A 26459-nucleotide genomic window follows, 5' to 3' on the forward strand; every position below is an offset into this window, starting at 1 on the left:
AAAACACTCTGTCCTCTGTCTTCATCAGAGAAAGGAAGGCTGGAGGGAAATTCTGTCCTCCACGCCTGAAGATAGTCCAGGTGGGAAACTTTATAAAGTTATTCCACGTAAAGCTGACTTTACCTCTTTACGTGGACTAACTGTCTAGCTTGGGCTACGCAATTGGGACCTAAGGAACTCTTCTTTTTTCTTCTTAATCTTTCTTAGGTCAATGTGCTATTCTATTCCTTTGTAACAATAAATAACTTTTTTTGTAAAGTAAAACAGAAGATAATATGGGCTGTCTTAGGAAAGTCAGGACTAAGGGTTCCGTGACTTGGGAAAATGCTCCAGTTTTTGGTGTTACTGTATTTAGTCAATGCTGAACAGATGCATTTTAAGAGAAAACAAGTTTTTAGGAAGGTGCTATTTTCAGCTCAGTAACTAATGATGAATCAAAATGGTTCTCCAAGACCAGTGTCTTAATAAAAATTGCCATAGCAACCATGGCATTATAGGATACCTCCGTCCTGCTCCCACCAAGAATTTCCTTAGGAACTGCAGCCGCCACCTCCCTGGCACGGCCATCTGCTCTGTAGCAAGAAGGAGGAGAGGGCGGGGGAGGCTGGGGAAGAGAAGGTAATTCTGATCTGTGCAAAGCACTGGGGGAACAGAGCCTCGGGGCAGAGATCAGGGGTAGCAAATCATTCCCTGTGGTTCTCACCATCATCCAGAAGTGGTTCAACCCAAGAGCGCCAGGGCAGCGTAAGATCAGAGCTTAAACAAGGGGCCCTTTCCTGTCACACAGGCTGTAGGGTCACCTTCCCTGGAAGAACTGTTGCCTGCCTCTTTTCTTGGCCAACTCCTCCTCTTCCTTCAGGTGTCATCTAGCTGAGTCATACTCAGAGAGGTTTTCCTGGGACTACTGGATCTAAATCAAGGTCCCCACCGGCTGCCCCATAAGGAAGGAAGGGAACTTGGTCGTCTTATTTGCCACTGGGATCTAAATCAGTGCCGGGGGCCTAGCTGGGGCTCAGTACATATTTACAAAGTGGATGAAGAAAGAATGAACCTGCCTGCAAGAGAGTCGTCATTGTCATCCATCTAAGGGTCCGGATGGCACAAGCCAATTCAACGCATCAATGAAGTCATTCATCCAGCAAACACTGGAGGCTGGCTGCATCAGTGAGGTTCGGTCCTCCCAGAAGCAGACTCCGAGAGGACCATTGGTGTGCAGGAATTTACTAGGAAATGCTGTGGGGATCAGTCCCCATGGGAAGGAAAACCAAAGCGGAGATGCAGTATCCCCTTGCTTATCGCGGGTGTTACATTCTAGACGCCCCCGCGACAGGCGAAAATCCGCAAACAGAAACCTTACACTTATTATAGTATTTATATATATTTTAAGGCTTTATAAACACTTCCCACACACTTATAAACCATTCCCAGTCCCTTATTAACCTTTCCCACTCCCATATTAACCTTTTCCACACTTGTAAACACTACTTATGCTCTTAAACATATTCTGCACTCTGAAACCTACGTCACTTTAACAACATACGTATACAGGACCGCACAATCCCGCGATAGAGCGAAAAATCCACGATACATAATTAAATATACTATTTTTAAAAACCCCGCGACACAGTGAGGCCGCGATAAGTGAACCACGACATAGAGAGGGACTGCCGTAAACAAAGGGACAGGCTGAGCTGTGATGCGATTCCAACAGCAACCTGTCAGTGCCGGGGGCAGTGCTGCGGCTGGAACGCGTGTCTGAGGCATCTGAGTTGGAGTTACAAGCGTTTATACTTCCATGTAGACCACGGCCCTCCGTGACCTTGGGTGGGAGGGCTGTGTGCCAGCAGCAGTCCCAGGAGAATATTCTCTGTAGATCCTCCCTGAAGGAAGAAGCAGTGACTCAGCCCGGGACCCCGCCCAGCCCGCCCCTTGTGCTACCGGGCTCTACCTCACACGGGTTCTCAGCGTGGTCCTTCCGCATTCTGCTGGGCCTCTCCTCCTTGGGGACACTTAGAAGGGGTAAACGAAAGTCCCCACTGCTGCAGCTGGTCCTAGGTCCCCAACTGGTATGTATTGTTTTCCTGCTCTTCTTCCAGATTCCCCTCACCCTCAGCCAGCACCCCTGCTGGTCTTGCTGGTTTACCTGATGGCATGATGCAGGGGTCTCCGCCTGCGGGTACCAGGCCTTCCTCAGGCCAGGGTAGAAGCCCACCTAGAGAGGAACCCTTCCTGTCCACTGGTTTCTTGGCATGAGGAGCCCAACATGCAATATTTTGCAGTTAGCAGGACTCTTGCTCTGTTGCCTGGCCAAGGTATCCAGCCTGGGGACAGCCGGAACTCCGCAGCTGCAGGGCCCAGGGTTTCAGGCTCTGAACTGCAGGCTCCCCAGACGGGTCAGCGGGAGTAGACACCCCTGCTTACCAGGGATAGAAGACTATGTAGAGGCCTTTGATTTAAAGTACGCACTAAGTGCTCCCCCATCCTGGGAGTGGGGGACGTGACGCAGCCGCTGGAGCCTGCAGTCTCAGCCCATGGCCACACCCCCCTGACACAAAGGGCGCACCTTGGCTGTCACTACCCGACTGGAGATGCCTCCGGGACCCTTCCTGAGCCAGACTCTGCTGCACACACCTCCCCCTAACAGTGCAACAAAACCACCCCAGGCTCAGACCGGCACCGCCATTTTAAGACCTTAAAGCTAAGCCTAGGAGCAGAAGCCCTCTTGAGAAGCAGCTGACCCACGTCCCCCGCTCTCCTTTGCCCGCTGTGCCAAGAATGAGAATGCCACCAGTGCCCGGCCAGTCACCTGACCAGGAGGGCCCCTCCAGCTGGGAGCAATTCACCGGGGCCCAGCGGCCCTGGCAGCCCATGGCCTCCTCCTCGCCACATCCATAACGCACTTTAGAGGCAGTGCCTGGCAGGCCCTAGATACAGAAGGGACAGAATTGAATCAGTGTCCACTTTGGTCTTCAAAACATATCTGATTTGCCTGCCCGTGAATATTGATGACTTCATTCCCAATGCAGTGCTACAAAATGCCCGGTTCTTCTCTGACTGCCGGCAACATAGGAGACATTAAGTCATTTTTCATTCAGCAAACATTTACCAGGCACCTGCCACCGCTAACTGCACTACCGGGGGAGTGTGTAACCAAGCCCGTGGCTTTTCCAGCGTCCGCTTCTCCTGATCACATCTGCATTTCCTCTTCTACTGTGTCATAATGGGACGCGTCGCTCCTTGGGCAAAACCTATACTACGTTGGAATGACAGCTTACACTGGGGTTAGGCTTTAAAGCTAACAACTGAGTCCAAAAAATGAGAGGTGATCCACCTGGCGTCCATAGAAGAATCGGGGGGAGAGCGGCAGGTACTGTCAGGAGACCAGATTCCCAAATTCATCATTGCCACTCTGCCACCTCCCTGAATCCTGTGATTCTGAGATACAATAAGTGACATCTCATACTGACGCAAAATTCAATAAACAGTTTGTCAAAGGGAAAAAAAAAAAAAGAAAAAGTCAGTGAAGGGATGTAGCATCTCTCGGTCACCCAACACGGCCAAGTTTTCCCACAGTGTGGTTGAGCTCCAGATGAAGCAATTGGCTCGTGTTTAGGGCCCATGACGTGTGAAGAAGATGAAACCTCAGTCCTGGTGGCACACCCAGGCCCGCGGAGGGGGCACACGCGGCTGGAGGCCACGTGCCTGAAACAGACTGCTCCTCCTCATGTCCCTCGGAGTCAGGAGCGCTCCTGAGCGGACAGGGCTGCTCAGGTACCTTAAACTGCTTTGTCTCCTCTCGCCTCCCCTTCCCTTCCTTCCCACCTATACTTGTAATTAATTAAAATACATATTCACTAAACGGAAGCGTGATAAAACTCTTCCTGGTGTTCCTGGCACCATCCAAGTTGTACAATGAATTTCTGTGTCCCAGGCAAACCACCAGGACCATTGGCCGCCTTCACGCCACGTCCTCGCTTGGTGATCGTGGGTGGTTACTTAACCTCTGGGAGTCTCCCTTTTCTTTTCTGTGAAATGGAACTCACAGGACCAAGCAGAGCTGCTGCTGGACTGGCCATGAAATCGCACGTGCACAGGCCAAAGCGCCGTGTCCCGTGTGCAGCCGGGCTGTGGAAGTGGAAGTTGCCTGGTCCCCTGGCAAGGAGGCCGGCGGATTCCCAGCAGCGGTTCCCTCCGGCGGGAAACACCCCCGGACCAGTTTGGGCTGCTCTGTTCTCCATCCTCTCCGAACGGAGCGGAATAAAAATAAAAATAAATGCTTCCTGCCTTAAAGTACTTTGCATTAACATCATTTATCTTTAAAGTTTGTGCCACCCCCCTGTTCTATTTCTCACATTTAAAAAGTTTTTTACTTCATCCTTTGTTACCTTGCCTATTTTTAAAAGGTTTAATCACTTTTTTTTTAATCACCTCCAGTCCTTCCTATTTTTAGCCTTTAACATTGTGGCTCGCTCCTTCATGTCAGAGCTGTTCCAGTCCATTTAGAAAAACACTCTTATATCCCTGTTCTCTTATTCTATTTCCAACATTCTCTCTTCTTGTTTCTTCTGAGAAGACTGCCTTTTCCTCTCCTTTACTTTGTCATTTTCCATGATCTCATTCATTGAACTCGGGTTTTTTACGTAGGTTTTTCATCATTTCGTTTTCCTTGTCACGGGACGCCAGCCACATTCAACAGGCCCACGTCTGTTGTTTCTACCTCTCTCTTAGGTTTTCACTTCAGTGTACTCCTGTAGCGCTCTGCTATTTGTGAAACCGCCCTGCGAACTATTTATAATTCCTTTTTCTAAGTCAGCATGCACTATTTATAAAGGGCAGGCAGGAAGCACGGTCCCGGGGCCGGCAGCTGCGGGGAGAGCCCCCAGCCCTGGCGGGGGTGCTGGTGGGGCGCTTCGTGCCTCCGTCTGGCTTGCCTGCTCTGGGGACCCCGCTGTCCCTCTCGTCCCATTCTCCTCGGAGTCCTCCAAGGGCAAGTTTCACCTGGGTCTTAACTAGTCCTGCTGCCACCACTCAAGAGAACTCCTGAAAGCTGAAGCCTGATCGTGTTGTTTACCTGCTCAGACGTTCAGTCAGTCCCCATTGTGACGTGAGTGACAACAAAAGCAGTGACAAACGTAACCACGGCACAGTCAGTACACAGTGAGCAACGATTGTGTGACGGGCCTTTTGGTCACTGACTTCACCAACTACCCAGTAATGTTCTGGGAAAATATGTCTGTTTTGCAGGGGAGGAAATTTGAGGGCCAGAAAAATTAACTGGGCCAAGTTCACGTGATAAGTAAATGGCCTTAATGGCAGCCCAGATCTTTAGCAGTGGGCTAGACTGCACAGCCCCATGTAAATCAGCTAGCCACACCAGTTAGTGTCTGCTCTCTCAGCGAGGGAAACACTGGCCTTGGTCCCCTGGGGCTAAACATTAGAGAGGGGCTTGGAGGGCCACTCTTTCTGATCCCAGAGTTGGCTCCCGAAGGCCCCCTCCACTGTCTTCTCTGCCTAGTCAGTAACGGACATAAACCTTCTTGTAAAATAGCATAAATACAGAAGATTTTAACACTTCATGGTCCTCTAGAACACTTCTTAACTCGAAGGAAGAAAATCTGTAATGCATCATGTATGAAAGAAATAAAAGATGCATATTACACCATAGACTAGCATTTGGAAATAAATGGCCTTATATTAAAATATATATGCAAAAATTATTGTCTATCTGTTATATGCTAGGTACATCCACATGTATCCACACGTGTACTGTATAAGTAGCCCTGGCTGGTTTGGCTCAGTGGATTGAGCGTCGGCCTGCGAGCTAAGTGTCGCTGGTTCGATCTTCCAGTCAGGGCACATCAGAGAAGGAAACTCTGACTCCAAAAAACCTCCGCTGCCTTGCGGCATACCTCTTCAGGGGAAAGGCTAAGGGAGTAAACCCCGACAGAAAATCCGGAGCCGGAGTCCCTAAGGCGGTTTGAGGTAGTCAGCACCGGCAACTCCTGCGGCGCACCTGAAGCCAAGCTGTATTGACTCCGTCTTTCCCTTGGACCCTTCAGCTGCGAAGAGAGGGGGGGTCTGCTGCATGGGCAACAGCAGACCCTCCATATCACCCTGCCCAGGCTCTGTAGCTTCAGCTTCACTGGAGAGGACACTCCAGCGTCATCACAAGATGTCGATTCAACACGGGAGGAGACAGATACCGTGTCACTCCCGAGTCGGACTGCACAACCATTCTCGGCGTGCAGATAGACTCTTAAGAAGCTACACCATCGTCTCTCGAGACGGACGGCTGCCGACGACGACTGTATAAGTACATAGATACACACACACACACACACACACACATTACTTCTATGAGGCAAAGGCTGATTCCCCTAGGGGTTGCAGAGAATATCACAACCCCCTATATTTTCTTCATTCTGCAGTGTTCGAGCTTCCCTCCTCCTGCAGCCCCTCCCTCTGCCCAGTGAAGACACTAGTGCTCAAGTGTGAGTCCTGTGGAGACAGACCCAAGTCCAAAGGCAGAGAGGCCTAGGCACAGGTCCATGCCTCCCGTTGTAAGGATGGCTTCTAAAAACATGCCACAGCTTGCCAAGAGCACAGGTTTGGTGGTTAAGAGTCCAGCCAGGAGATTCTGGGGCCAAGGAATCGGGTGGCAGCCATGGAGGTGAAAAGCAGTAGGCGAGTGTTTCTCTCAAATGGGGAACGTGAGCACTGGGATGCTACTCAGGACGTCCTGAGAGGGCCAAGGGCAACCACAACAGTGCCGTTCAACCCATGCCTTTCCCGTTTCCCATCGTTCTCTTCCCCTCCCTCTCACCCGATTCCTGGCCCTTTCAAAGGCCCAAACCTTCAGCTAGAGAAGAGGAGAGATGAGGTCGAGTGAGGAAGAGAGAAGCCCCCTTGTTACATTTCTAAACCGGATGCAAACCCAAACTTGGGGACGGAGAAGCTTTAAATTAGATGGAGTGGTCAAGGGGGGCCTCTCAGAGGGAATGGCATCTGGCCCAAGACCTGAATGAAGCCCACAGTTCTATTAACCTGCCCCTAAGCATTGGATTATTACCTTAAGATTTAGCTTGGAGATGTTTATTATTATTATTATTATTTTTTATCTCTTTGCCTGCAAACAGCTCTTCTTCTAACCACCTGACCAGGCTATGTTTGCGACTCTGTCCTAGGTTGTGGCCCAGGTGGTGCTATTCATGTGCATGAACACAGCCGGCATCTTCATCAGTTACCTCTCGGACCGGGCCCAGCGGCAGGCCTTCCTGGAGACGCGGAGGTGTGTGGAGGCCAGGCTGCGGCTGGAGACGGAAAACCAAAGACAGGTAACAGTCGGAAAGGCCACGTGTCCTGGTTGTCTCCTAGCCACTTTCTGAATGACACAGAGCCTTTAGTCCCCGCGAACACAGCCTGACTTGCAAGTGTCCTCTCAAAGTTTGTGTCATGTGATTCCAGAGTCTAAGATCGTTATGTTAGGTATACAGAAAGGGGTTGGTTTTACGGTCTACACTCAGCTATTGTTGCCCACCAGAAACAAAATGGTTGCAAGCACAAAGTGATTTTCTGATGCTTTTGGCTGAAACCTATCTTTGTCAGTAAGGCTCTGGTTCTGAAAAACCATTAAAAATCTCATCTTGGACCCTCCTGTTTTTGAAACTGTAGATTGTTTTTTTCAAGTTAAATTTTTTACTACATAGCAACTCAAATCACAGTAAGCTCGTAGAAGAATCTTGGCATGTGTGGTTCCTGATACCTCATTCTGATTTTCAGAAGAGGTGATTGAATATAATAAATGTTATGAAACATGATAGGGACCCCAGGATAAAGGGAAACAGTAGGAAAAGCAGGGTAGGTCAGGGTAGGAGCCTGAGTTCCTGTTTGAAGAGATTAAAATAAAGGAGTTTCTTGAGTGGATGTTAAACAATTTTTAAAATAGCTTTAGTCTCAAATTTTATATCTCACCAAAATAAAACTAGCTTTCAGAGAATAAACATTTGCTCCTATTGAAATTATTCATCTATCAAAAATGCACGCATGTCTTCACCTCTGAAAGAAATTTTCAAAGAGGAGTAACAGGAACATGTTGAAAATTGTATAGAATCAACATATTTTATGGTCAATATATTTATATAGTCTCAAGAATTCTACACTCAATGGATATATCTTACCATATGGGGTTTTTTTTTATTTTATTTTAAAGTAGTCTATGGATATACACTTGTTATTTTAAGCCTTATGCGATAGTGGTTTGAGAAATGATAAAGAAAGTAGCTACAAGAAATGCAGCATTTCCTTCATCTCAATTTGATCAAGTTATCAGTAGAACGTGGATCTTTGGGATGAAGGAAGCCAGGCATGTGTGATAAGGGATGAGGCGGACAGGCAGGGCGCAGCTGGCCAGGACTCAGCTCCCACCGCCATACGGTATTGCCAGGGCCACCAAGCAAGTGACTGAAGAGCCAGATCCTATGTGGACTTTTCAGGATTCCAAATTAGGAAATGTCCCAGTTAATGTCTGAAACAATTATGGAACCTCATAACAGATGTATTGTAGTTGCCTTGAATAACCCTATAAAATAATTTACAAAACTATCTCTGAGAGAGAAATCACCTTGTACACCAAACACGAGTATCTCCGGGGACTATATATTGTGTTCCTCTGCAACACAGAATAGGTGCCAGACGGGCACGTCACTCTTTCCATGGGATCTATTCCAATTCAGAGAATGCAGCCGTGTTAATAATTTATTCAACTCTTCTTGGTGCTCTGTCACGACCAGAATTGCAATGGTGGGTGAGTTGTCTGGGCAACTCGGTCTCTTATTTAATGTCTGTGAAATATTGGGGAGGATAAAAATGATTGCCTTGTTATACCCATGAGACTCCTTTTCCCACCCTTCCAGTGGAGTGTCTTGGAGTTACTGTGATGCAGAAATTGAACATGGTAAGAGGATCTTCTTCTGTCCTCTCTAATCTTTATTTTGTTTAAGTGGGTGAGAAGAGGAAGAAAACAATATAAGAAGTGAGAACAAGCGTCAACTGGAACACAGTGAAAAGTTCCCTAGAGTTCATGTCAGAGCTGTGTTACCTCCTAGCTGGGCCAGCTAAGCCACCAAACTTCCAGAGCTAAGTCCCTCACCCATAAATGGGGCCATGTCTCCCTCACCAATATTGTGTTTGCCTCAAATGAGACACTGTGTATAAAGCAATACAAAACTTTAAGTCATCCGCATTATAAGAAAAGATTATCTTTTGGTGGAAGATCCCTTGTCCTGAGGATTAAGTGAAATGGGCTGTCCCTTTGTTAGAGTCCTGTGTTCACGATGAGGAAAAAGTATTTCCGGTACAGCGAGCACCCCTCTTCCCTTGGCAGTAGTATCTGAGAGAGTTGGCTCAGTATCATTCAATGCTGAAGTTACTTTCCGTTGACACTTATCTCTGCTTCAGGTTCCCACTATCCCCGAGAACGTCCTCAGGGGAGATGGGCAGAGAAGCTTTTCAAACGAGGCTGCGCAGGATTTGAAATCTTTGCTTCGTTGCTTACTGTGGTAGTGCACTTGAGCAAGGTCTTCTCCATCTGTAACATGCAGATGATAATACCCTTCCTGAAGAGGGTTCCGTGGTGGTTAGGAATATTGTGTGTAGGGCCCTTTCAGCTCAGTGAAAGGTTTCTACTAGCATGATTGTGCATAATGACTCTGATGAGTCAACCGAAGTAGCACAGTCCCAAGAGGACTCATCTGAGAGCACACGGATGGGCTGATATCAGCTGAAACCCCAACTGACAGTTAGTCACACGGAGGGAAATCGGGATGTGGCCCTCAAGTATACAGCGGACAGAACTCAGCATGAGGCTCCATGGCTTTTCAAGTCCAATGTGTCATTAACAAATCCCACTTACCTCTTACCGAAGCTAATTGTAATAACATCACTGTTAGAAATTCTATACTGTGTGAGGGAGACACTGTCCCAAGGGCCTAAGTGACGTCAGATCCCTTTTCCTTGGAAAATTATTCCAGAGGAGACTAAATGGCATTTTAAAAACACTTCTAAATGCAGAATATGCAGAATCCAAGGCCTTATTCCACAGAAATGTTCACGTTTTGTGTGATTTTTCAAGCACTGGTTTTTATCTCATGATAGGATACAAAGGAAATAATTAAAGGACTTAATATGTTCAGCCACAAACTAATTTATTTATTGAGAGTCTTTTATGTAGCATGAGCATTTCTGGACATTGGGAATGTGATAGTCACTAGCACTGGTCTCTGGTCTTGCAGAGTTTACCAGATATAAAGAGATGGGTGACTGCAGATACCTGTGGGCATGAAGTGCAGTCACACCTAAGCTGGAGGCAGAAAGCAGCTTACCTAAAAGAAACGATGCCTTAGTTTATGTGTGAATAGGATTTAGCTCATCAAGGGGTGGTGAAGAGCACCATATGAAGGTCAAGCAACATAAACCAACATCCTGAAGGAAGGGAGAACATAGTTTGTTGGAGCAATTATGAGCACTCCCATGATAATTCACTCCTATGGTTCATCTATCCATCCATCCATCCCATGCATCCATCCATCTACTTATGTTGGACTAGTGATAAAGATAAGTAAGACTTGGTTTCTACTCTGGGTTGGGCTTGGAGGATGAATAGAACTTTAATTATTGGAAGAAAAGAAAGAAAGAATTAGCAAAGATACTGATGTTAAGATATATATGGTATGATAAAGTACAACATTGGGGACACCCTCTAGCAAACTTGTATGCTTTCTTCAATGGCATACCACTGCACTTTTCCATACAATGAAAGTGATATACTTATTGAGTGTTAACTACCAGGCATTGTTTAATATACCAAAATGAAGAAAGTCTATTACAGATCTCAACCACTGCATGTCTGTTTGTTGGGGTAAACCGTGAGCTCCCTAATAGTGACCAGTAATCATTCTTGTATGTAGCCCACCGAGCAGTGCCTGAAAACCACCATGGAATATATGATTATGATTATTAAATATTGTCAATATTTAATAGTGGTTACTTATCATTCTTCTGAAGAAAAATTGCCCAGCCATAGCTAAGGGATACATGGTCCATGAGCCTTGCTGCCGCTTGGTTGGCGGTCCCATAACATGATGAGATGCTTGAGGTCCTTCCTAAGAGGCTCTTTTCTTGGATAACCTGAGGTTGCCTGCATAGTTCTTAAGGTCAAGAGCAAGCAGGCAGGAGAGACCAGCAAGCGTTGAAACCCTTTGCTCCATGTCTCTTTGTGAGTAGGTTCTTAACAAAGCTCCCTGAAGATGGCTCTCGACTTAGAACGTCTCCTTCCCCTCCCACAGTAGTGGACACAATGTCAGGCAGAAACTACTCAAGGGCCCCAAAGTTTGACATTTTTAATTTAGGCGCTTGGCTTCAAGAAGCTGTGTCCATATTGGCCCTTCACACAGACAAGGACTTTGTTCTTTTTTTTTTTTTTTTTTTTTAACAATTTTGTCACGGATTATAACGAGCACAGAGCACATTAAACATCTCTTGTCTGTTCTCTCGGTCCCCAGCTTCTCCTCCATTGTGTTCTCCATCCCAAAAGCCTGGTGTGGTTCAAAACCAGTATATGGTACGGGGTTAAAAGGAAAATCTTCAATGCGTAGAAGATCTGGATTCCAGTCGTACTTCCCGCGCTTCCTGGCTCTGGAAACTTAAGCAAACTCTTCCCTCTAGGGGCCTGGCTTTTGTAGGTGTGATCTGCGCATCGTGACATTCCTTTCTCAAAGTGGTGAGAACTAAAGATGGAGGATGAATAGCTCTTAGCCCCGTGCCGAGGATGAGCTCAAGCACAGAGTGGATGTTGTGATGGCCATGACATCGATGTCACTCCTCTCTGCAGGAAAACCGTTCAGTGGCCGCGTTCCCACCAAGACAAAACCCAAACCCCCCTGCATGGCCCAGCAGCGCCTCCAGGACCCAGCCTCTGTCCTCTATCCCATGTTCTTCTTCACCACCTTGCCACGCACACTGGAAGCCTCTCAGTTCTCCGAACTGCTCTTTCACTGCCCTGTGCTGGAGGGCTCACTCGGCCTGAAAAGGCCACCTCCCCACTAACATCTCTCCTTTGAACACTCCGCTTCCTTTTCCCTGCGTTCAACTGAAATGCTTTTCTTGCGCTCCCGAGATGCCTTAAAGTTAACTCTATTATAGAACCATTTAGGACATTGACTAGATGGCATTTCTCTCTTTCCTTGGCCAGTAAGAGCTACTTAAAGGCGGCTCCCTCTATGTAATTTATCTGATTCCCTGGTATTTATTCAGCCCAATGGCTGAAATAGAAGATCTCCTGATTCATGTTTGTTTAACTGAGTTTGTTTGAATTAAAACTTTAGTTCCTGGCTTCACTTCGGCCGACATGAGGGTCATGTTGAAATAATTCTGCTGTGCAAAAGTATAGAGACTTGTGCCCATTGTGACCCGCATTAGAAACTTGTTGGAGAAAGGACTCTTATCTAGTTCAGCACAGACTGGGACAGGCGGAGCTCATGGCTTACGCAGACCTGCTAGGGGAATTTTCCATCTGGAAGCCACATCTCAGAACATCTCTCTTTGGGGAGTTAGATTCTAATTATTGTAGCTCTTGTAATTCCACTGCTCCTCCCAAATGATCCAAACAGCCCATATTTATTTTAAATATTAAAACGAATTAATTGTTTTTCTTTTAGCTTTGAGAATTGCCAAAACCTCCTTATGGTAATCGTGGCATTTCAAAGCGTCTCAGAAGCTCTGCGGGCACTGGACTAAAGTTTCTGGTGATGCCATATGTTACAGCAGCAGGAAGATTTATTATTCATTTCAGCAGAGGTTTAAGCAATGTTAAAGCAGTCCTGTTTAACATCTTTGTTAGACAACAGTGATGCAAGCTCGTGGTTTGGACAATAGATTGGATGAGGAAGCCAGGATTCCTACCAAGTTCCAAGTTGGTTGGTTGGATTCATGTTAGTGCCCGATAGTAGTCAGGAAATTGTTCTTAAAGCCACAGATAACTTAGTTACTAGTAAGGCAGACCCTTGTCATTCATTCATTCATTCATTCATTCCTTTTTTCAAGGAACAGTCAATTCAAGGTTGACCTAAAAGTGGCAGAATCTCAGAAAATTTCATTTCTTGTTCCCAGTCAACGGGTATTCCCATATTCCAAAACCTCTTGAGCTACATACCATCAAGCCATTTTTCTGCTTTCCTCTCTCTTACATTCAAGACTACCCATGTACCATCGGTCATGTTCACCCTCATCTGTCATAAATATATTTTGTGTCACCATTCTGTAGTTTCTACTAGAATTTCCCAAACATCCTTGTCACATCGTACAAACATGCCTTTGCTGGTGCTCTTCTCCCAACCTGGTATAATGCTCTTTTCATCCCCTGAACCTTTCCACTCTTCAAAGCTCCGCTCAAATGTCACCTCCTCTGCAAAGACCCTCACTGTTTTCCCCAGCTGTGACCTCCAGGCATATTTAATTCGGATATTGCTTTAAGCAATGATCTCTTTCTCCCTTTGCTGTGCTCTTTTTATTTTTCTTCTACACCATACACTCTGTGAAGACTGGATATGTTTCATTTACATTCTTCCCAATAGCTGTGAGTCCAGAAGGGGAGACTCTCAAGCTGGGAAGAAAAGCAGAGACAATGAATATAAAATGAGTGCCGCAATTGGGCTTTCCAAATAGTCTTTGGAATGAACAGATTTGGGAAATGCTGTCCTCTTGGGATATGCTTCCTGGGGTCCTTGTCCTCCTGAACCAGAAGTCCAATCCCTTCTTGTCAGTTCACAACTTTGCTGAACTTCCTCCACCGACCAGTGAGACTTCACTTTTCTGTATTCCTTTACACAAATAGGTGCAATTCTGCCTAGGCGAGTTCTTTGTTATGATCGATGTCATCCAGAAGCGTCATGTTGATCATCACATTGTAAGCTTCTCTGCCCCTGTGTTTATTTCTTTCATAGTTTCATTTCACGTCTTCCCATAGCTTTGCTTTCATTTCTTCCAGGCACTTTGGGGAGTAGAAGTAAAATGTTACTTCAGCCACTGTCGCCCCCCCAGGCCATCATGCTCTACAACTGTAGTCTGCGTTGTGTGTCCCAGTCGCCACTAACCACGGGTGGCTATGGAGCAGCACAGGAAATGTGGTTAGCGTGACGGAGGAATTGACTTTTAATTTCAATTAATTTAAAGTTAAGCAGCCATTACATAACCATTTTTGTCTCTTTTGGCTCTCTGGGTGATTTATCACGTATATCGCTGCTTCTGGATTGTTCCCACGTCAGTATCTCTAACATCATGTTCTTTTCTGAGTGCCACGTGCCCGTCATCCACATCCTGCTGAACAGCTGCATCTGCGTGTCCTGTTGGTATCACTGGTCCAGCCCATTCACGAGCCCCTCCTGCCCCTAAAGACGCATCTCCTTTTGGCAGGTTGATCCGTCCGCATCCACTGCGGGGCAGATCCTTGCTGAGGCTGTCTCCACCTTTTGTGCACCAATGGTCCCCAGCTTTCTTTTTCTTAAACTGTTTTAAGCTCTCCCACAAAATAGCTTCCTGATTGGTGCTAACCAGTTTCGAACCAGCGTAAACTGCTCGAACGACCCGGAGTCACTCGACCCTAAAATTCATCTTGAAAAAAGCAGCTGCATTTTGCTTTCCCTGGTTCTCTTTGTGAAATAGGAGACTTTACGGACATATCGAACCTCATGGGAACGTACGGAGCATGAGCCGCTGTTCTCTCTCCGCCTGTCCTTGCCTCTCTGTGTTACAGAGAGTAGGAATCCTGTGTAATGTAGTCCTTGCCCCCCTAGCATTTTGGGGGTAACAATGTGAATCTTCTCCTCCCTCAGGGAGCCCACTGATGCAGAGAGACCCACAGTGGCCCAGCTGCGCTCTCTCAAGCTGCAGAGCGGTAGCCAGCAGAAAAAGAAGGCCTAGGAAGCCCACGGTCCCTCATTTTGCAGCCACGGTCCCCTTCCCTTTGCCAGGGGTGAAGTGGTTGGCCTTGATTTTCACACGCCCCCTGTATCTGTTTCTCAGTTCACATCCCAAAACCCCAACACAGAGGGTAACGCCTGTCAGGACCATCTCTTTAGCGTCCAGTTTTGGTTGTAGAAGACCTCACACTGAAGTCTTCCATGGATTGCTGCTGACCACAGAACACAGGCCAATGTCATTACGCTGCGTTACAGCCCCTCCGTTACCTGGTTCCAGCCCCGCTTTGCGGTCATGTCTCCAGCTGCCTCCATCCTGTGCCCCAACACATCCCCCAGAGCAGCAAGCATGCGCCAACTCTTCTGTGCGTTGGGTGGTTTTGCTGTTTGTTCCCTGCTTGCCCTCCAGATCCAGTCCTGATTCTTCTCTGCCTTTCTCTGGATGCATCGGCACTGCTCATTACTCTCCAGCTTCTGCTTGGATTTGGCCAAGGGAAGCTCTGGATCAAAGGGCAAAGAGATCAACGGATTTATTTCCCCATTTCCCACCCTGCCAGGCTGTGGGATAGCGGTGGTTTCATGTTCATAGCCAAGGCCATAGCATCTCTCAGGTAGCCTCCCCTGCAGCTCCAGGATTGCTGGCCAGGGGTGTTTGTAGATCCACTCTTCCTGGCCTTGGGGTGCTCTACCCTCCGTTGCTCTGTTTCTTAACTGCTCATTAAACTCTCTTCCATTACCCCTTTGGAGGCACCAACTGTGTCCTGCTGGGACGCTGAGTTATACGCTCCCGTTGTTCCATTTGTATGAGAGACCCCACTCCTATCTCTCTCCATAGTGCTTGTGAGGCAGTTTAGTTGAGCAGAAAGACGAGGAATCAGAAAAACTCTGCCCTATGCAGTACAGCAGCCACGAGTCGGGTGTGGATATGGGGCACCTGAAACGGGCCGGGTCTAAATCGAGTTGTGCTGTGAGTAGAAAATACACTTCTGATTTGGAAGACAATCCAAAAAAAGGAATGCAAAATATCTTCTTCTTATGTATATTGGCTACATGTTGATTACTCATTGAAATGGCAATATTTGGGGTGTACCTGGTTAAGTAAAACGTACTATTAACTTCAAGTGTTTCTCTTCAGTTTTTTAAAATGTGCGTACTAGGAGTTTTTAACCCCATAGGTGATTCACATTAGATCTCTACAGGACAGTGTGGCCCCAGGTGCCTGCCCTGTTTTATAACAGGACCCACGGGCTGTTCAGTTATGAGGGACCCGATTGCCCGCCGCCCAGGAGCATAACTCCCAATGTCAGAGTTTGGTGAAAAGAAAAAGAATTGTTTATTTAATGGGTATACAGATTTAGATTATTTGCAGATTTCTGCCGTTAAGTCTTATTTTCTTTCAAACACCCACAAACACATAGTTCTGCCTCACCCTGCCAAACCAGGCTAGTTTTAGAAAAGTCAGAGATACCGTTTCCCTATGTCCCAGACACAGTTTGGTTTTACCAGCAGCTGCCAATCATTCGAGCCTGATGGGGAGGTTTTGCCTGTGTTGCGGTGCCCTCCAGCTCTTAATGCAGAACCGCGTGGAGTTCTCCCTTTCCTTTCAAAGCCACATGGTACACCCCTCCTCCTAGCCAAAATGCCTGCCACCTATTTTTAAATCCCTGACTGCGTCACAGGACGAAGTGGGCATGGTAACCGGTTCTGACCATTCACAGAACCTTGCGCAGGCTCCGTGTGCTCTTTCTGCACCATTCCACAGCCAAAACCCCTCCCATCTCCTTGGGGCCTTGGAAGAATCAAATCTATTTGCGTAACTAAGACACTAGTTACCAGCCATAGTTATGCAAATACGTCTTAAAAGCTGTTCCCTTTTCCCCATCCCCCAACCCGTAGGCTCTGGGGACTTTGGGGGACACCCCCCCCCCCCCCCGTAACAATTTCACTTTCCCACTTGGTGGTGTGACTCTCAGGAAGTTGTGGAATCACTCTGGGCATGACTTCCCTCATCTCTCAGTTAGAAATGATCATTCTTGTCCCACCCACGGGGGTGTTCTGAGAGAGAAATAACATAATGCCTAAGAGAAGTGTTATCTCAACTGTAAAGAACTCTACAAATGTTAGGGCTATTTCTGTGAAAATATCACCAACACCCCAACCTGAAGCTCAGATGTCCCTCCTCCAGGAAGTCTCCTCTGCTGTTTCTAGTCAAGAGCCATTTCTTTCTCCTTGGCACTTAGAAACTTTTAGTTAATGCAGGTTTCTCACACTCTGCCTAGTATTGTGGTTGGCACTGTGATTCCCTCTAATTGCTGACAAGATGTAGAGCAGTGAGCAGAGGCCCCGTGTTAATGGCCTGTGACCCTCCTATAGCAGCTGACTTCACCAAGGGATTGTGTTTACCCCGTGTGGGTGGGCTGCCCACTCGTGCACTCCATCTGGCTGCCTGGTTCTTTGCAATTTTTCCTGCCCACTGTTTGCCTCTTCGGGTGTGGTGAACAGAGGGAAAGCTTTAAAGAAGAGCAAACCCAGATCGGATGGCTCAGTCTTCCCTGGGTGGCCTTGAGTGTGTCACTTAAACTCTGAACTTTGGATCTTTCATCAAAGTGGTGACCTCCTGTAATGTCAAAGTTGAGCTGAGGACATCAAGCAATCGAGATGAGTACAGGGGATCATAGCTGGTCCTTGAACTTTTGAACTGCCCTGGCCATATCTTGAGGTTTACAGCAAAACACATTCTGTTTCTAATAACTACAGGCTTTCTTCTTGCTATCTTATTATTCAAATTCAGCATCCTGAGTAGCACTAATTACCCTCAGATTCAAAGAGAGGTCAGGTCAGCACCCTGTGCTCATTGGCATTAAATTAACATTTCCAGAGGCAGTTTAGGTAGAAGAAACCAGTCACCACCACTGCTCAAGCCTGGAGAAGCTGAGGAGCGACCCAAGAGCCACGTGGGGGCCTTTTTCCTCATGAATCTATCCGCAGAATTTTGACCAAAGAAACTAGAATTGGAAACCTAACGCAGCCCCACTGTAAAATGCTGAAGGCAAGGGATGCTCTGTTGCCTGGATGTAATTGAAGGCACATTTCAAAAGCGGTAGTAAATATTAGAGCAGGAGGAAAATAAATTATGTATTTTTTGAAAGTGAGCCATGCCTGTAATAGCTCATTTTGGATGGATTTGAGCACAGGTCCATTGACAGGAATTCTGTATCCTCTATTGTGCATAAACCACACTCACAATAAAAAAGTACAGATAATAAAAAAGAGACTTTTAGAACAATCTGAATAAGAGCTACTCTAGAATTATCTGCTGTCTGTTTCTAATTTTTTTTTTTTGTAAACGTCTTGCCCACATGTAATTTGAAAGCAACTATTTTAGAAGGAGACGGGGTATTTACACAGTGTTTAATTTATTGTTCATAGAAACAAAAGCTTGCTCTCTTTTCACACTCATATTCTGTTGTTTACACCACACTCAATTAAATCTGATTATGGCAAATACAACTAATATAAGCAGCTTTGGGAGCAAACACTACTGCCTCCTGGTAAAGATGTTACCCAACAGATAGAGCAGACATGGGGGGCGAACTAGGTTGGGGCCAGCTAGGGGTTGTTAGCATTTTTGAGTCACCATCAGGAGGACAAGCTATTGACTCAGTTATGTGGAGGTCTACTGTGATACAATGCTATTAAAAAATTATTTATGAAAAATTAAGAGAATCCAAATTGATCTTTTATAAAACATTGTAACTATACTTGACTAGCAGTCAGAGTCTACAGCACTGAGACAGGCTGAGAACTTTGCTCTCAGGGCAAGAACACAGAGACACACACACAGGGCAAACACCATCTGAAGAGGGAGGCAGAGAGAGGAGTTCAGAGATCTACAACCCCAGTTGGAGTGGCGATTGGAGAGATCTACAAGCCAAGGGACACCAACAACAGATGGCAGCCACCAGAAGCTAGGAGAGCTGGGCCGGGCCAAGGGTAGAGTGGAGCTTCCAGGAAGTTCCTTTTGCTTTCTCACTGGAGGGGGGGGGGGTGTTATGTCCTCCTGGCTCCCCCCAACTCTTGTAAAGACTCCAGCTTTGTTCCTACCTGCCCACCGTGTGCAAGAAACTGATAACAATTCTAAAAGGTAATTTTCCAAGGTGTGTACACCTCCTCCCAAATCAGGGTTAGACTTGCTGAGCTCCATTTCAAACAGGCTTCAGGCACAGCTTGATCCAGTGGCTACCTGGGATACTTGGCTGATGTCCCTCCATTATTTAAGACTGAGCTAAGTCATCAAACTGCAATCAAAATTCCATATTAACTGACATTTTCCCGGGTCCTTCTTCAGAGTTTTAATAGTAACAAATGTATTATCACTCTTCAGTCAGGCTACTACTACATTATGTAATGCAGACCAGGCCCTAAGTTAGGTGCCAGAAATAAAAATAGGATGAGATTTTTTTTTTTCATAATAAACTGGAGTTTGGCAAGCTTAGCCCTTTCCAACCTATAGAGATACGTGGCATGTCTTCTATCTCTCCACTAAATTGTAAGTTGCTTGATCAATAGAGAACTCAATGTTTTCCCCCATAATATCTGACATGGTATGAGACATTTGGCAGCACTGTATCAAATGAATAAAATAATGATTGAATTAGGGGTCCCCCTAATTCTCCCTAAATATGAGAGTATTACTGACAAATGTTGAAGAATAATTTCCCTTCCCGCCTTAGTCAGTGGGATGCTGGGTTTTGTAGACATTTTCATTTACACCGAGGGTGTTCCTGTCGCCCTCTCTGCTCCATCAACTCCTCTTTCTTCACCCCATGGTTTGCAGTCAGCTCTCTGGGAGCCTCCTCTTTTATACATGAATCACCCAGGTGTAAATATTTCATCTACACCTCCTCACCCTCCAACAGCTCAAAGCATTTTATTTCTCACACCCATTGTCCCGGCATCTCTTTGGAACACGGAAGAGACAGGTGGTACCCTGAGCTGACATCGACCATAAGGCTGTTAATATTTTATCACAGTCACTCCTCATGGTCTCAGCCAACTAGACTGCACGCACGGTCAAGGCCGAAGTGAGCTTGCTCCCTTTCCTGCCAGCGCAGGGCACAAGACCTGCCGCTCACTTATTTCTTAGTTAACGTTTGTTTGTTTGCCAAGTAACAGTGCATCAGATGTCCGAATGGGTAGTGGATGATAATCTGCCACAGGTCACACAGACATGGAACAGATTGTGAAATGAGGCCTTCGCATGTGATGCATTCCACCTGGGAGAAGGTTGAACCCCAAGTCAGCCTCCCCAGCGCAGAGGCTGGAGCGTAGACCTCTCTCCCTGATGGCTCACACCCAGGAGCTGCGTAGCCCCTCTGCGGCTCAGTTGCCACGTCTGTGAATTATCACTAAGAAACATATCTGCCTCATGAACTGCTGTGAGAACTGAGTGAGAAGATTCGCACACAGAGCCTGACACACAGTGAGCGCCCAGTAAGGACTGCTGTCAGTCAACGTCATTGCTACTCTGACTTAGACATTCGTTGTGATCATGAACTAATGTGTTCCATGAGGGGAAAGAAAACCTCAGCCTACCAGAGACTGAGTTGATTTTAAATACATACACAGAGATTAGAGTATGAAAGGACGGGAAAATCAAAGGCAATGAATCACACCTTATGATGTGAGGGATACACGGTGTTTGTCAGCTGAACTAATAAAGAGAGAGCTAATGAATTAGTGAGTATGACAGGTATTTGCTGGCTAAGCAATACCGATTATGTGATTTTCTGCTCTCCAGATGTAAATGAGAAGTGTTTGATGATTGTTCTTTTCCTAGGCAGATCATTGACATAATTAAACACTGCCATGAAAAGTGATGATTCAACTTATTAGGCATTGTTTTGGTAGCCTGGGAGGAAGGGGCTGCAGAGACCACGTGCCCACACCTGACCTGTGTGATTTCTCCAGGCAAGGTGAGCAGGTGGAGCAGCAAAGGGACCACCGGCCACGCCACCTCTGCCCTGTCCTCCAGCCTCTGACCTAGTTTCCATTTGGGAGCCCTGGCCTGGACAGTCACACTTTTTGAGATGCTGCAGAATCAGGGTATGTGGCTTGGTGTCCTGCATTAATACATAAGTGGGGCTTGAGAAAATTACTTCTCCGAGTTTCAGAATCCTCACCTGTGAAATCATTTTACTAATTCCTACTTCCCAGGATTCTTTTGACCATTAAATGGACTAGGAAACATTAAGGTAATTTTAACAGTACATACACGACAAATATAAGTTATTATTTTTATTACTTTTTAAATGTTGTATTTTAGGAAGATATACATCTCCCGATAATGTTGCAAGCAAAGGAATTATCTGAATTTAAATCAATCTTTCCACCTCCAAATTAGAGCTGCTCTAATTGCTATTCTAATATTATGTTCTTGAATACATATGAGATGCTCTGCTCTGTATCAAGATAAAATATACATTCAATGTTTTTAAAATTTCAATGGATGAGTGGAAAAGGCATGTATAAATTAACTTTTTTAAAGATACCAGAAGAGCATTCTAAAACATGCATTGTGGCATAATTATAATCACGTTGCCATGGAAACAGCTGCAAGTTAATACTCAAAGCTGGCAATGATTTGTTTTATCTGCCCACAGGCAGCCACGGGTCAGGTAGCCCTCCAAGGTGTTGGCACCATCCAGCATTTACAGTAAGGAAGAGTGTCTGCCTGCCCAGAAGCAGACTTACAGTGAAGCTGGTGGAGTTTGAGATCAGGGCCCCTCCTTAGAAGACCTTCTAAGGGGCCCCAGCAACTATGTCATTATGATTCACAATGTCTTTCTTAAACAGGATCCCTCCAGCTTATTTAAGTCTCAGCACTACAAAACCTGCGTCAGGCCCTTACCCCTGCCTCCTAGGAACAGACAGACCGCCCTCGCCCTGCCGCGCCTTCAGGGTCAAAGCCTTCCCCTTGTAAATACCCAACTGCCTACCGGTTTTCCGACATGAATGACACTTTGGAAACTTATGTGTTCTGCCACATCTGTTCAAATATTCTTGGGAGGGAAAAAACGAAAACAAAAAATTGACAATGTAGGGGTCTTTTCTGCACCAGGATTTGTAATTGCCCAAAATATATTCGCTTCTTTCAGCATGTCCAAGCAATAGTTTGTAACTCATAACTTTGCTCCTGTCCCTCATCACCAATGACAATATTACTATAACAGATTTTGAAGTTACCATGATATGAAGAGAATTTATCCGAATTGAGGGGAATGTAACTAAAAATTGTCCAAAGGCAAGTCTACCTGGGACTGCTGATTTTTTTAATGTTAGAACTTCACTGGAAATTTTATTTTGGAGAAAATCCCTCTTGGGTTTACAGGCAGCTTGCCTGCGACATTGGCAGTGGAGTCAGGCACACCTGGTTTTGAATCCCAGCTTTGCACATCGTTAGCTGTATGAACTTGGGCAAAGGGTGTAACTTGGTGTGCCTCGTTTTTCTTGTCTGTTAAATTGGAATAACCCAACCTACCTCATTGGATTACTGTGAACCCTCTTTGAAATCCATGCTGCAGTGTGACTGAGGGACAGGGCCCACTTCCCCACCCACCCCTATGTAGCTCCTAGTGTCCCCAAAGTGCCAGCGTCTTGTTTCTATGACAGAGCTTACTGAATGGAGCCATCAAGATGCTCCTGTGTCTACATTTCCCACAGGCTGGGTGTTCCGAGGGGCTGGAGTCTTAATCGGCCCTGGGAACACCCTCAGAGCTTGGCCACATCAGAGAGGCTTAGTGTTTATTGAAGGAAATTGAATTGAATAGTCGAATAGAACCCAATATGCATGCGCTTTTGGTATGTAATGAACTGGCAGAGAGAAGTGTGCTGTGACATTTGCAAATATGTAGTCAGAAGGACATCCAGGATGCACAGGTTCCTGTGGGCCTGATGAATTTCAGAAAGGGTATTTGAGTGTTGATGAAGTTATAAAATGCCTTCCCTGGCCCCTCCCCCCTGCCACCAAGAGGACTTGTCTTGTCCATTGACCTTGGAGTTGGGTTCAATCCTCTCTTGGGACGTCAGTGTTCCTCTTGTAGGCTCTATGGGCCAGCTCCTCGTTGGCTGTGCAGCGTGGAGACGAGGGAGGCGCTGCTGCCGTGGCTGTCGGCTCCACATCTGTTAGCGCCACAGCTGTGCCGCCTTCTAGGTCCACCGGAGAGACAGAGACAACGAGCGCCTTCGGAACAGCCACAAACCTTGTGAGTGGACACCAGAAGGCTGCTATTTAAAAACCCCGTGTTTCTGTCACCACGATGCCAGCAACATAAAGCAGAAGCAGGTGAAAAGAGCCTTGGTCTGACCCCCACGTTCTAAGCCCTGCAGGAGTACATCATGTATCTGATTGTCAAAACTCGAAACCTGTCCAGAGCTGCAGGATTCGGGCAAATGCAGTCATTACTTCTGTAGCCTCTTTCATTCAGAAAGGGATACCTGTGGCCTTTTTACTTTTTCCACTGGATTTCCCAGTAGGAAGTTCATTGTCCTTGGACACAAATGCATAGATGGAAAACCAGGAAAGTATCCGTGAACCATACTGACCTTTATAGTCATTGGATTCTGATGTTTTCTGTTGCTATCAATTTCATTTTTCAGTGCTGTGTATGAGCCACTACATTGGGTTGCAGGCCCACAACTGTGTCACGAGTTCCCATTGTGAAATTGCTGCTGCATTAGACATGGGGGGAAGGGATGTTGAGTGCAGGCTCGGATGCCCGCCCCCTCCTCTGGGCCCCTCCCAGCCGGGTCTCAGCCCTCTCTGGTCCCTCTGGTTGAGCCTTTGGCTTTGAGTAATTCTCGTTCTTCAGAGTCTAAGACCCCATGAGGAAGCACCCCAGGAGCAGGGTGTTCATCCCTCCTCTCAGACAGTAGCCACGACTTGACTATAAAGCATCGGTGAGGGGGGTGGTAGGGAACGCATCAAAGGACAATGAACCGCACAAGTGAATAGCACTCTGACGACAGGGCACCAGCTTCCTTTGCAGACAGAGGGAAAGCTTTGGAAGTATTTGAAGTACTCATACCATCAAGGATTTCCAAAAGGGCACTGGCTTTTCTGCCCCAAATTACCGAGTTTCCAAGTTCGATTCTGCCACCGATAGCTGTTAGGTCTCTTGGGCAAACTTTTTCACTTCTGAGCCAATATACTCATCTATACCAGCAGTTAGTGACCAAATTCCTTGTCATTAGCATTCAAAGGCCATTCCAAATGGTTTCCCATGGAATCTTCAAGTCTGAACCAATGCCCCCTTCACAGAGCACCTTCCACCTTGGTGAACTCATCCACGAACTTGCCATCTGCTCGCACTCTATCCTCTGCATCTCTGCCCACTGCCTGAGGGTTCCACCCTGACTCTGTCAGCAAACACCTAATTTTTTAAGGCACTATATTATCCAGCTAGAATATCTCCTCAGTAAAGCCTCTCTGTGAAGTAGGCAGGACAACGTTCAATGCCTGCCTTTTGCACATCAGAAAACTCAGATTCAGAGATAGAAAGGAACATGCCCAAGATCAGACAATTAGTGAGCACATACCAAAAAAAAAGAAAAAAACCACCTCAAATTCAATTCTTCCAGTTGTGATTTCTGACCTATGTATCAATGTGGCTTTTTTACTGAAAATGGCACAATGCTTAGTAGTGTTTTCTGTGTCTGACAAAAGCAGGGAAATTTGTGTCAATGACCCTTTGAGAACTCTAAAAAGGCTTTGAAATCCTCCAGCCATAGAAGTGTTTCGAGAAAGATTTTTCAAGAGGGTCTGCTTAGCAGCCGGGGCGTGCCTAACATCTTCTTGGCTCAGGAGAAGTTTTCTTTGTTCCTCTCATTTGACGAAATTCCTTTCAGGAGAGCATAGCATTTCACCTGAGCGTCATATTGCCCTTGATTTATTATTTCATTACCAAAGGAAAAAAAGGGACTTCCCTTGTATTTCTTACTGCTGGAGTTGCTGATGTATCAGGCGAGCTCCCAGGCTGAGGCTTGGCCAGCCGAAGACTGATGGCTGATGTGTGCTTTGCCATATCAAGGATCATTCGACATTCAAAGAGCTAGGGATGGGGGAGGGGATGGACTCTATGGCAGCTTCTCTACTACACCGTCTCTTAGGGAGTGGAGAAGAGTTTTGATCACTGACATTGTTGAAAACTGCCAGTGCATGGTGATAATCAAAGGCAGAACAACGTTTAGTCCTCTTAAGATTATTTTAAATTCTCTACAGGCCAGGGGCCCCCTTACTGCCTGCACCTGGGACAGACCACCCCCACTTCTTCCCCACACACCTGTGGTATGCCACTGAGGCTAATAAGCATGTTGACAGGACATATCTCCCTGGGTCCTGACAATAATCCATAAGAGAACTGCTTTTATTTATTATTTTTAAAGATTTTATTTATTTTTAGAGCGAGGGGAAGGGAGGGAGGAAGAAAGGAAGAGAAACATGAATGTGTGTTTGTCTCTTGTGCGCCCTGACTGGGGACCTGGCCTGCAACCCAGGCAAATGCCTTGACCAGGAATTGAACCGGTGACCCTTTGGTCCTCAGGCCAGCACTCAGTCCACTGAGCCACACCAGTCAGGAAGGGAGCTGCTCTTCTCCTTTTGCAAATGAGGAGACTGAGTGCTGGAGAGGCTGAGTCACTTGCCTGAGGTCACAGAGCTAAGGGACAGATCCAAGCTGTGGTCAGGGGAGGAGGAGTGGCCTTGGTTGCCTTGTGCCCCGGGGTTTTCTGGCCCACAAAAGGTATTCAGCAATGACTGAGCAAACCAAAGAATGAGGAAACAGCTTTGTCTTGAGACTTCCAATTAGACATATCTGGGGACTTACTAAGTGAAGACACCTGAGAAAATCTGAACTCCTTGAAAAGATCAAAAGAAGGAAAAAGTCCCTAAAACCTGGCTTGTGTGCCTCATCCTTTAAATTACACTCAGTGTCATGGACTATAGACTCTGAGTCACGCAGGCCACGGCCTGTGAGTTAGCCCCTGCTGAGTCTCCAGGGCCACTGCTGCGGCTGCCACAGAGCACCTGCTCCTTGACATAGTAAGTAAATGAAAAAATGGGTGAGCTATGACCCAAGTTCCAGAGAAAAGAAGAACAGGGACTCGCATCTCCACCGCGCACGCCCGGCTTCCCCAGAACTCTTTTCTCGGTATCTTCATGTGCAAAAGGGGCTGAAAAGAGTAACTCCCTATCTCCTGTGCTGAAAACGAGCTTTCGTTGGCTTAGATACTGGATGCAACGCACTTGGCCTCCTACGCAGTGAGTGATCAATTAAAAGAAGCTGTTGCCTGTCACCCCAGGTGAAGTCTCCCTCCGGTGCCCGGACCTTGTCTGCAGAGAGAGGTTAAGCAGAGGCATCTGGGTTTGCAAGAGCCAGAGAGGGGCCAGTTCTTCTGGGGGAGCTGTTTGGGGTCCTGCTGCAAGCAAGCCCA

General features: G+C 46.5%; 1 protein-coding gene across 2 annotated transcripts in view; it reads left to right on the forward strand.

Annotated features, from left to right (window-relative positions):
• The window catches only part of ADCY8 (adenylate cyclase 8), a 157786-nt gene that overhangs the window by 22525 nt on the left and 108802 nt on the right, over positions 1-26459 (forward strand). For both annotated transcript variants that reach the window (XM_090283353.1, XM_090283354.1), the window contains exon 2: positions 7185-7334. In XM_090283353.1, the coding sequence (XP_090139479.1) occupies positions 7185-7334 (150 nt within the window). The remainder of the gene's footprint in view (positions 1-7184; positions 7335-26459) is intronic.

Source organism: Furipterus horrens, unplaced genomic scaffold (genome assembly GCF_987537825.1).
Source record: "Furipterus horrens unplaced genomic scaffold, mFurHor1.1.pri manual_scaffold_7, whole genome shotgun sequence".
Taxonomy (NCBI): domain Eukaryota; kingdom Metazoa; phylum Chordata; class Mammalia; order Chiroptera; family Furipteridae; genus Furipterus; species Furipterus horrens.